The sequence below is a fragment of the Hyla sarda genome, unplaced genomic scaffold (genome assembly GCF_029499605.1).
Source record: "Hyla sarda isolate aHylSar1 unplaced genomic scaffold, aHylSar1.hap1 scaffold_717, whole genome shotgun sequence".
Classification (NCBI taxonomy): domain Eukaryota; kingdom Metazoa; phylum Chordata; class Amphibia; order Anura; family Hylidae; genus Hyla; species Hyla sarda.
In genome coordinates, this window is record NW_026610737.1 from 108551 (window position 1) to 121096 (window position 12546).

The 12546-nt window shown below is 40.9% G+C and overlaps 1 protein-coding gene and 1 long non-coding RNA gene across 2 annotated transcripts in view; one reads left to right on the forward strand and one right to left on the reverse strand.

Annotated features, from left to right (window-relative positions):
- The window catches only part of TGFB1I1 (transforming growth factor beta 1 induced transcript 1), a 109595-nt gene extending 102700 nt beyond the window's left edge, over positions 1-6895 (forward strand). The window contains exons 10-11 of the mRNA XM_056554427.1: positions 2331-2479; positions 6622-6895. Coding sequence (XP_056410402.1) covers positions 2331-2479; positions 6622-6888 — 416 coding nt within the window. The 3' untranslated portion in view covers positions 6889-6895. The remainder of the gene's footprint in view (positions 1-2330; positions 2480-6621) is intronic.
- The window catches only part of LOC130344343 (uncharacterized), a 59483-nt gene that overhangs the window by 11435 nt on the left and 35502 nt on the right, over positions 1-12546 (reverse strand). The window contains exon 2 of the long non-coding RNA XR_008883294.1: positions 7056-7209. This is a non-coding gene — a long non-coding RNA (uncharacterized LOC130344343). The remainder of the gene's footprint in view (positions 1-7055; positions 7210-12546) is intronic.

A 12546-nucleotide genomic window follows, 5' to 3' on the forward strand; every position in this document is an offset into this window, starting at 1 on the left:
CTGTACTGTCCTGATATATTATATATATTTTTAGGTCACCTCCTTGTTATATATACAGTCCTGGGTATAAATAGATCATGGAGAGATCTCTGTACTGTCCTGATATATTATATATATTATTAGGTCACCTCCTTTTTATATATACAGCCCTGGGTATAAATAGATCACGGAGAAATCTCTGTACTGTCCTGATACATTATATATATATTATTAGGTCACCTCCTTGTTATATATACAGTCCTGGGTATAAATAGATCATGGAGAGATCTCTGTACTGTCCTGATATATTATATATATTATTAGTCACCTCCTTGTTATATATACAGTCCTGGGTATAAATAGATCATGGAGAGATCTCTGTACTGTCCTGATATATTATATATATTATTAGGTCACCTCCTTGTTATATATACAGTCCTGGGTATAAATAGATCATGGAGAGATCTCTGTACTGTCCTGATATATTATATATATTATTAGTCACCTCCTTGTTATATATACAGTCCTGGGTTTAAATAGATCATGGAGAGATCTCTGTACTGTCCTGATATATTATATATATTATTAGGTCACCTCCTTGTTATATATACAGTCCTGGGTATAAATAGATCATGGAGAGATCTCTGTACTGTCCTGATATATTATATATATTATTAGGTCACCTCCTTGTTGTATATACAGTCCTGGGTATAAATAGATCATGGAGAGATTTTTCTTCTGTCCTGATATATTATATATATTATTAGGTCTCCTCCTTGTTATATATACAGTCCTGGGTATAAATAGATCATGGAGAGATCTTTGTACTGTCCTGATATAATATATATATATATATATATATATATATATATATATATATATTATTTGGTCACCTCCTTGTTGTATATACAGTCCTGGGTATAAATAGATCATGGAGAGATTTTTCTTCTGTCCTGATATATTATATATATTATTAGGTCTCCTCCTTGTTATATATACAGTCCTGGGTATAAATAGATCATGGAGAGATCTCTGTACTGTCCTGATATATTATATATATATTATTAGGTCACCTCCTTGTTATATATACAGTCCTGGGTATAAATAGATCATGGAGAGATTTTTGTACTGTCCTGATATATTATACATAGTTATTTGGTCTCCCCTAAGCCGTTTTTCTAAACTAAATAACCCTAATTCTGAAAATCTTTCTGGGTACTGTAGTCCTCCCATTCCCTGTATTACTCTGGTTGCTAATTTTTTAACCCTCTTCAGCTCCACTATATCTTTCTTTCTTTCTTTCTGCCTGGCACTGGTCTCTACAGTCACATTTACTGTCAACTATAAAACTCCTCAGTCCTTTTCTATGTCAGTCTTCCCCAGTGTATTCCCCATTTAATACACATTCCCAGCCTGATTTTTATCCTCTCCATTTGCATAATATCAGTGTCTATATCAGTGTCTCCTCATCTGCCACTTCTCAGCCCAAACCTCCAACCTATGCAGATCAATGTGCAAAATTGTTATGTCCTCTATTGTTTTATCAACTATACACAGTTCACTGTCCTCTATGGTGTCATCTGCTGTACACAGTGCACTGTCCTCTATAGTGTTATCTACTATATACAGTGCACTGTCCTCTATAGTGTTATCCACTATATACTATATGTCCTTATATATGTAACACTATCTGCTGCATGAATTCAAGATGTCCATATATATATATATATATATATATATATATATATATAAATATGTAACACTATGTGCTGCCTGAATTCTTTACATCCTTATATATGTACGTTCCTTTACCCCCCCCCCCCCCCATGATACTGCTTTTTTGAGGACCTAAATATGTTGTAATAAATGCCACAATGTCTTTTTACTAGAGTTATGTGCATGAGATGACTTTGTACTAGGGATCGACCGATTATCGGTTTGGCCGATATTATCGGCCGATATTCACGATTTTCGACGTTATCGGTATCTGCAATTACCTTGCCGATAATCCGATAATGTCCCGGCTGGGGGGCAGCGGCAGTGGTTGGGAGGACCCCCGGACAGGCAGGGGCAGAGAAGCGGGTGGCGGCGGTGGTCTCTGATTCAGCCAAACCGCTGCAGTTCATTGATTTAAAGCGCCCGCTTTAAATCAATGATCTGCAGTGGCTTCTTGGAGGGTGGAGAAATAGCCGATAACTTATACCGGAATATCGGTATAAGTTATCGGCTATCGGCCTGAAAGGCCACAGATTATCGATATCGGCCCTAAAAAAACGATAACGGTCGATCCCTACTTTGTACCTTACATTTAGCTGTGTATGAACAGTGTCCGCTTTTCCTGTTACACGCAGGATTCCACGAGAAGGACAGTGATCCCTATTGCTCATATGATTATTATCGTCTGTTTGGAACAGTTTGTGCCGGTTGTTCTGAACCTGTGAAGGAAAGTTACATATCAGCGCTAAATGGATTATGGCATCCTCAATGTTTTGTGTGTCACGTGAGTACATTATATCGGTGCTGATAGTATTTCTATGCTCTTGGTGTCACTTTATGTAGGACGAAATAAATTACTAGGAAAAAACTGGAGTGCATACAAACAAAACCCAGAGACAGCAATAGAAGTGCATGCTAGGCAGCCTGACGAGGTCTTGGGACCTGAACTAAGAGCATCACGAAAAACCATGGAAGAGCATCACAAGGATCTATGCAACTGTTTGTTTGGGTCTTTAGATGGGCTGTCAGACTCACAGCCCCCATTTGTGTCAGCCTATTATATGGTGGCCACAATGAAAACTTCATCATCTTTATAAAAAAAAATTAAAATTTTATAATATAGTGGTGAACAAAAAAAAAAAGAAATCCAGAGAAATGTTTACCATAAACTTGATATAAACAATAGGTCATTCTCTTTAAATGCCAGTCCTTTCAGGATAGATAAGGAACTCACTGGGAAGAATGTAAACTCCATGGCTTTTATCACATCTACAATAGTCACACAAAACCGCTGTCGCCAGTGGTCTAAGCGCACAACATAGTTACATAGTTAGTACGGTCGAAAAAAGACATATGTCCATCAAGTTCAACCAGGGAATTAAGGGGTAGGGGTGTGGCGCGATATTGGGGAAGGGATGGGATTTTATATTTCTTCATAAGCATTAATGTTATTTTGTTCCATGAATGTATCTAATCCTGTTTTAAAGCTGTTAATTGTTCCTGCTGTGACCAGTTCCTGAGGTAGACCGTTCCATAAATTCACAGTCCTCACGGTAAAGAAGGCGTGTCGCCCCTTGAGACTAAACTTTTTCTTCTCCAGACGGAGGGAGTGCCCCCTCGTCCTTTGGGGGGGTTTAAACTGGAACAGTTTTTCTCCATATTTTTTGTATGGGCCATTAATATACTTAAATACGTTTATCATATCCCCCCTTATACGTCTCTTCTCAAGACTAAACAATTGTAACTCCTTTAATCGCTCCTCATAGCTAAGATGTTCCAGGCCCCATATTAGTTTAGTCACGCGTCTCTGCACCCTTTCCAGCTCCGCAGTGTCCCTTTTATGGACAGGTGCCCAAAACTGAACAGCATATTCCAGGTGAGGCCGTACCAATGCTTTATAAAGGGGGAGTATTATGTCCCTGTCCCTTGAGTCCATGCCTCTTTTTATACATGACAATATCCTGCCGGCTTTGGAAGCAGCAGCCTGACATTGTGCTATTCTGTAGTCTGTGATCTACAAGTCACCCAGATCCTTCTCTACCAGTGACTCTGACAGTTTAATCCCCCCTAAGACATACGATGCATGCAGGTTATTAGTATACACAGCCCCCCTCTATATACACAGCCCCCCCTCTATATACACAGCCCCCCTCTATATACACAGCCCCCCCCTATATACACAGCCCCCTCTATATACACAGCCCCCCTCTATATCCACAGCCATTCCTCTGTCAAGGCTTCTACTCACCTCTTCATAAAAGCAAATTAGATTGGTTTGACAACTTCTCTCCTTAGTAAACCCATGCTGGTTATCATTTATAATACAATTATCCCCTATGTATTCCTGTATGTAATCCCTTATAAGTCCTTCAAACAATTTACCCAAAATGCACGTTAAACTTACCGGTCTATAGTTTCCTGGGGAAGACCTAGAGCCCTTTTTGAAGATTGGCACCACATTCGCCTTGCGCCAGTCCCTTGGCACAATACCAGACACCAGAGAATCTCTAAATATCATGAACAGGGGTACAGATATTACTGAACTTACCTCTCTAAGAACTCTTGGGTGTAGTCCATCCGGCCCTGGAGATTTGCTTACATTTAAATCACTTAACTTACCTTGTACCATCTCTACATTAAGCCAGTTCAGTACATTACATGATGTGTTACCAGCACTGACCTGTACATGATGTGTTACCAGCACTGACCTGTACATGATGTGTTACCAGCACTGACCTGGCCAATGTCAGCTCCTTCTTCCATAGTGTATACAGAACTAAAGAACCCATTCAGTAGCTCCGCTTTCTCTTGATCGCCCGTGACAACCTCCCCATTATCATTATTAAGGGGTCCTACATGCTCTGTCCTTGTTTTTTTTGCATTTATATATCTAAAAAAAATATTTAGGATTAGTTTTGCTTTCTTTGGCCACCTGTCTCTCATTTAGAATTTTTGCTGTTTTTATTACATTTTTACAGATTTTATTAAGCTCTTTGTACTGTTTAAATGTTATCGCTGACTCATCAGATTTGTATTTTTTGAAGGCTATTTTTTTGTTGTTTATTGCTCTTTTAACATCATTTGTCAGCCATGTAGGATTTAGTTTTAATGGTTTATATTTGTTCCCCTTTGGTATATATTTAGCTGTATAATTATTTAGAGTTGATTTAAAGATGTCCCATTTACCTTCTGTATCAGTATTTGAGAACCCCTCCCCCAGTCTATGTCCTGTAGTGCAGCTCTCAGCCCAGGGAAATTTGCCTTTTTAAAGTTATATGTTTTTGCCTTCCCCGTCTGTCTTTGTTTTCTACATTTTAAGTGAAAAGTAACTATATTGTGGTCGCTATTACCAAGGTTTTCCCGCACAGTTACATTACCAACCAGCTCTGCGTTGTTGGAAATGATCAGATCCCACAAGGCATCACTTCTTGTTGGGTCCTCCACAAACTGGCCCATAAAATTATCCTGCAATAAATTTAGGAATTGTCGCCCCTTTGTAGTTTTAGCCAACCCCGGACCCCAATCTATATCTGGATAGTTAAAATCTCCCATTATTACCACTGTACCTGCCCGGGCGGCCCTCTCTATTTGTTTATGAAGCCGAACTTCTATCTCTTCAGTGATATTAGGGGGTCTGTAGATTACCCCAAATATTATTTTTTCAGTATTTCCCTCCTTTTGTAATTCTACCCACAGTGATTCCACCTCCTCAGAATCATCACACACTATGGCATCGTTCACACTGACTTTCATACCACTTCTTACATACAGACAGACTCCACCACCTTTTCTGTTCATTCTATCCTTGCGAAACAATGTAAACCCCTGCAGATTGACAGCCCAGTCATACGAGGAGTCCAGCCATGTCTCAGTGACCCCAACTATATCACCAGCCATGTCTCAGTGACCCCAACTATATCACCAGCCATGTCTCAGTGACCCCAACTATATCACCAGCCATGTCTCAGTGACCCCAACTATATCACCAGCCATGTCTCAGTGACCCCAACTATATCACCAGCCATGTCTCAGTGACCCCAACTATATCACCAGCCATGTCTCAGTGACCCCAACTATATCAATATGTTCCTCCAGTATCAAGGCCTCAAGCTCCCCCATTTTATTTGCTAGGCTTCTGGCATTTGTGAACATACACTTTACATTTCCATCCTTTATGTTATTGGGGTTAATGGGATTCAAGGGTGTAAGTTTTATTTTCCTATGAAGCCTATTCCTATTAGCTATTCTAACCCCTCCCTCCGCTCCACCCCCAGGTACATTTATAATTCCCCCCTCTCTATCTACACTATCTTCCCCCTCTTTGCTGTAGGTTGCCTCCCCCCAAGTCCCTAGTTTAAACACTCCTCCACACTTCTAGCCATCTTCTCCCCAAGCAAAGCTGCACCCTCCCCATTGAGGTGCAGCCCGTCCCTACGGTAGAGCCGGTAACCGACAGCGAAGTCAGCCCAGTTCTCCATGAACCCAAACCCTTCCTTCCTACACCAGCTTCTGAGCCACTTGTTTACCTCCCTGATCTCCCGCTGCCTCTCTGGTGTGGCTCGTGGTACTGGTAGTATTTCAGAAAATACTACCTTGGAGGTCCTTGCCTTAAGCTTGCGGCCTAAGTCCCTGAAATAATTTTTAAGGACACTCCACCTACCTCTTACTTTGTCATTGGTGCCAATATGTACCTTCCCGGTCAGTCTCTTCTGCACAGGTGGCCATGTCCACCACTGAATGACACAGCCATCTCCCTTTTTCGGAAACAATAGAAGACACTATTTATTCTACTTTGTTGCAGTATTTGAGGTACCGGTTGGGGGGGGGGGTCATTATTTATTTTTGGGAAATCTAATTGTAATTTAATTCTAATCTCTTCCATATTGTGCCCTTATGTTCATGTTATCATGTTGTGCTTTCTTGTAGGTGTGTCACACCCCATTCCTTAATGGAAGTTTCTTTGAGAATGATGGCCTTCCGCTGTGCGAGACCCATTACCACTCGTGTCGTGGCTCACTCTGCGCTGGGTGCGATAAGCCTATAACTGGGCGATGTGTGACCGCAATGGGACGCAAGTTTCATCCACAGCATTTGAGTTGCACTTTTTGCTTACGGCAACTTAACAAAGGCACCTTCCGAGAACAGGAAGGCAAACCGTATTGTCAGGCATGTTTCGCCCGCTTGTATGGATAAATATTTAGCCATATTATATGTGATGAGACATTTTACAACAGGATATGTATTCATGTGCACATGAGGGTTGGGATAGGACTGAATATATATATATATATATATATATATATACACATACACACACTAAGCTTGGGATAGACATATGCCCCATGTACAATGTGTAATACCTCTTGCATGTTGGGCTTTGCTTGCAGTCATTCTGTAGCCTCTTTGATGAAGGAGTCTCTGGGCTCCAAAAGCTCAAGAATATCATTTTTCTATTGTAATAGTGAAGTATTTGTGATACATTTCTTCAGAAATGTATTACTATTATTGTAATGCCTATAAGAACAAAAAGTCATTCTGGTTAGTCATGAATGTGTCACTTCTATAATACTTTTTCATTTCTGTCACAAATATAGCTAAAGGGTATAAAATAGTTAAATAGGGTATTCTGAGTTACATCAACTATCCCCATCCAAAGAATAGGGAATGTGAGATCACAGGGGTCAGACTGCTATGACCTCCCGTAATCCCAAGAAGACCTCTGAACCTTTGATTTAAATGAAGCAGTGAGTCACGCAGACCCACTATCCCTCCATTCATTGTCTATTGGAGAGCCAGAGATCTGACACTTATCCCCTATCCTGTGGCTGGGGACAAGTTAAATACCGGTAACTTTTAATTACTCTTTAACCCTTGTATCTTTACTTGTTTAACCTCCTACTAATCCCATAACACTTTTCTCCTGTTTTATAGAGAAATATGTCTAGAGAGCACGGTTCACCTTCCAATAATCAACACTCACACAATTATGTCTCTTGTATTTCCCACAAAATCAAATAAATTGTCTTTAATCTGAAGAATATGTGAAGCTTGTGTCACTTTCATCATCTTGGCAAAGATTAGAGAAACTTTTCAATTTGCTTTTTATTGCACATTTAATGTGTTTATACAGTATGTCTGTCAACCACATTCTCTTTATATGTGTGTCACATACAGGAGGAGTGTTGTGTAGGAATAAGTGCGGCCATGAGGAATCTGAGCCTGACTTTTGAGGTGCCCACCTCCTTCATAGGGTGGCCTGGTGCCAGTTCCTAGCCTACTAAAGTTCTGGGCATAGCAATGTTCAGTACAATAAGAAAACACCATACAGAAAAAGGGAAGCAGGTCAGGACACAATGGGTTAAACAGTCAAACAACAAGGAGAAATATTAACCCCTTAAGGACACATGACGTACTGAAACGTCGTGTGTCCACTCCCGATCTATAACGCGGGGCCACGGCGTGGGCCGAGACCCGTGGCTAATAGAACGCGGCATTGATCGCTGTGCCGCGCGCTATTAACCCTTTAGACGCGGCGTTCAAAGTTGAACGCCGCGTCTAAAGTGAAACTGAAACCATGCCGGTTAGCTCAGTGGGGGCTGTTCGGGATAGCCGCGGCGAAATTGTGGCATCCCGAACAGCTTACAGGACAGCGGGAGGGCCCCTACCTGCCTCCTCGCTGTCCGATCGCCGAATGACTGCTCAGTGCCTGAGATCCAGACATGAGCAGTCAAGCGGCAGAATCATCGATCACTGGTTTCTTAAGAGAAACCAGTGATCAATGTAAAAGATCAGTGTGTGCAGTGTTATAGGTCCCTATGGGAGCTATAACACTGCAACAAAAAAGTGGGAAAAAAAGTGAATAAATATCATTTAACCCCTTCCCTATTAAAAGTTTGAATCACCCCCCTTTTCCCATAAAAAAAAAACACAGTGTAAATAAAAATAAACATATATGGTATCGCCGCGTGCGGAAATGTCCGAATTATAAAAATATATCATTAATTAAGCCGCACAGTCAATGGCGTGCGCGCAAAAAAAATCCAAAGTCCAAAATAGTGCATTTTTTTGTCACTTTTTATATCATTTAAAAATGAATAAAAAGTGATCAATAAGTCCTATCAATGCAAAAATGGTACCGTTAAAAACTTCAGATCACGGCACAAAAAATGAGCCCCCATACTGCCCCATACACGGAAAAATAAAAAAGTTATAGGGGTCAGAAATGACGATTTTAAATGTATAAATTTTCCTGCATGAAGTTATGATTTTTTCCAGAAGTCCGACAAAATCAAACCTATATAAGTAGGGTATCATTTTAACCGTATGGACCTACAGAATAAATATCAGGTGTCATTTTTACCGAAAAATGTACCACATAGAAATGGAAGCCCCCAAAAGTTACAAAAATGCGTTTTTTTTCAATTTTGTCTCACAATGATTTTTTCTTCCGTTTCACCGTAGATTTTTGGGCACAATGACTGACGACATTACAAAGTAGAATTGGTGGCGCAAAAAATAAGCCATAATATGGATTTCTAGGTGCAAAATTGAAAGAGTTATGATTTTTTAAAGGCAAGGAGCAAAAAACGAAAATGCAAAGACGGAAAACCCCCGGTCCTTAAGGGGTTAAAACACAGTGAATTAACAAACAGACAGAGATAAGTCAAGCAAGCAAAGTCAAATCCTAGATAGCAGTGCAGAAAAGTTTGGTCAAGTGGCAGGAGTGAGTGTAGATAGTAACACAGGCAATGTGTAACATTTTTGCCCACCGAAGGAGCGCGTAAATGCAGAGGCCAGATGAAATTTGCTTATTGTCTAAGTCCCCTAATTGGCCCAGGCATCGTCACAGCAACGAAGGATGGAGCAGCTGTTACTTGTTACTGTTTTTGTGAGTAGATTTGTCTCTATTTTGGTGCAGCACTGCAACTCAGGCTTTTTGGTTTACACCTTTTTTTATTTTTTAAAGTGTACAAACCAGATGTTAAGGTTAGTTTTGTGAGGTAATGAGTTTATCAACCGCAAAAAATGCAATCGCTAAAAAACAACCAAAAAGTCTCAATTCTACACCAGCACATACTTAGCTTAGCTTTTTGGTGTATGTGAAGTGTGAAATTTCAGAAAACGTATCCTCCACAAAATGTATAAAATGCCCTGCAACCATTCAATAAATTTGGCAGAGTCACACAAGAAAAGAAAAAAAGAACTAATATCAAAAAATAAAATGCCCCCTTCGTGTTCAGTAAGGACATAGATCTCCTCTACCTCCATGTGTATGTGTTCAGTAAGGACATAGATCTCCTCTACCTCCATGTGTATGTGTTCAGTAAGGACATAGATCTCCTCTACCTCCATGTGTATGTGTTCAGTAAGGACATAGATCTCCTCTACCTCCATGTGTATGTGTTCAGTAAGGACATAGATCTCTTCTACCTCCATGTGTATGTGTTCAGTAAGGACATAGATCTCCTCTACCTCCATGTATGTGTGTTCAGTAAGGACATAGATCTCCTCTACCTCCATGTGTATGTGTTCAGTAAGGACATAGATCTCCTCTACCTCCATGTGTATGTGTTCAGTAAGGACATAGATCTCCTCTACACCTCCATGTGTATGTGTTCAGTAAGGACATAGATCTCCTCTACCTCCATGTGTGTGTTCAGTAAGGACATAGATCTCCTCTACCTCCATGTGTGTGTTCAGTAAGGACATAGATCTCCTCTACCTCCATGTGTATGTGTTCAGTAAGGACATAGATCTCCTCTACCTCCATGTGTGTGTGTTCAGTAAGGACATAGATCTCCTCTACCTCCATGTATGTGTTCAGTAAGGACATAGATCTCCTCTACACCTCCATGTGTGTGTGTTCAGTAAGGACATAGATCTCCTCTACCTCCATGTATGTGTTCAGTAAGGACATAGATCTCCTCTACCTCCATGTGTGTGTTCAGTAAGGACATAGATCTCCTCTACCTCCATGTGTGTGTGTTCAGTAAGGACATAGATCTCCTCTACCTCCATGTGTGTGTTCAGTAAGGACATAGATCTCCTCTACCTCCATGTGTGTGTGTTCAGTAAGGACATAGATCTCCTCTACCTCCATGTGTGTGTGTTCAGTAAGGACATAGATCTCCTCTACACCTCCATGTGTATGTGTTCAGTAAGGACATAGATCTCCTCTACACCTCCATGTGTATGTGTTCAGTAAGGACATAGATCTCCTCTACCTCCATGTGTGTGTTCAGTAAGGACATAGATCTCCTCTACCTCCGTGTGTGTGTGTGTTCAGTAAGGACATAGATCTCTTCTACCTCCATGTGTGTGTTCAGTAAGGACATAGATCTCCTCTACCTCCATGTGTATGTGTTCAGTAAGGACATAGATCTCCTCTACCTCCATGTGTATGTGTTCAGTAAGGACATAGATCTCCTCTACCTCCATGTGTGTGTTCAGTAAGGACATAGATCTCCTCTACCTCCATGTGTGTGTTCAGTAAGGACATAGATCTCCTCTACCTCCATGTGTGTATGTGTTCAGTAAGGACATAGATCTCCTCTACACCTCCATGTGTATATGTTCAGTAAGGACATAGATCTCCTCTACCTCCATGTGTATGTGTTCAGTAAGGACATAGATCTCCTCTACCTCCATGTGTGTGTTCAGTAAGGACATAGATCTCCTCTACCTCCATGTATGTGTTCAGTAAGGACATAGATCTCTTCTACCTCCATGTATGTGTTCAGTAAGGACATAGATCTCCTCTACCTCCATGTGTGTGTTCAGTAAGGACATAGATCTCCTCTACCTCCATGTATGTGTTCAGTAAGGACATAGATCTCCTCTACCTTCATGTGTGTGTTCAGTAAGGACATAGATCTCCTCTACCTCCATGTATGTGTTCAGTAAGGACATAGATCTCCTCTACCTCCATGTGTGTGTTCAGGAAGGACATAGATCTCCTCTACACCTCCATGTGTATGTGTTCAGTAAGGACATAGATCTTCTCTACCTCCATGTGTATGTGTTCAGTAAGGACATAGATCTCCTCTACCTCCATGTATGTGTTCAGTAAGGACATAGATCTCCTCTACCTCCATGTGTATGTTCAGTAAGGACATAGATCTCCTCTACCTCCATGTGTGTGTGTTCAGTAAGGACATAGATCTCCTCTACCTCCATGTGTGTGTGTTCAGTAAGGACATAGATCTCCTCTACCTCCGTGTGTGTGTTCAGTAAGGACATAGATCTCCTCTACCTCTATGTGTATGTGTTCAGTAAGGACATAGATCTCCTCTACCTCCATGTATGTGTTCAGTAAGGACATAGATCTCCTCTACCTCCATGTGTGTGTTCAGTAAGGACATAGATCTCCTCTACCTCCATGTGTGATCAGTAAGGACATAGATCTCCCCTACCTCCATGTGTGTGTTCAGTAAGGACATAGATCTCCTCTACCTCCATGTGTGTGTTCAGTAAGGACATAGATCTTCTCTACCTCCATGTGTGTGTTCAGTAAGGACATAGATCTCCTCTACACCTTCATGTGTGTGTGTTCAGTAAGGACATAGATCTCCTCTACCTTCATGTGTGTGTTCAGTAAGGACATAGATCTCCTCTACCTCCATGTGTGTGTGTTCAGTAAGGACATAGATCTCCTCTACCTCCATGTGTGTGTGTTCAGTAAGGACATAGATCTCCTCTACCTCCATGTGTATGTGTTCAGTAAGGACATAGATCTTCTCTACCTCCATATGTGTGTTCAGTAAGGACATAGATCTCCTCTACCTCTATGTGTATGTGTTCAGTAAGGACATAGATCTCCTCTACCTCCATGTGTGTGTTCAGTAAGGACAT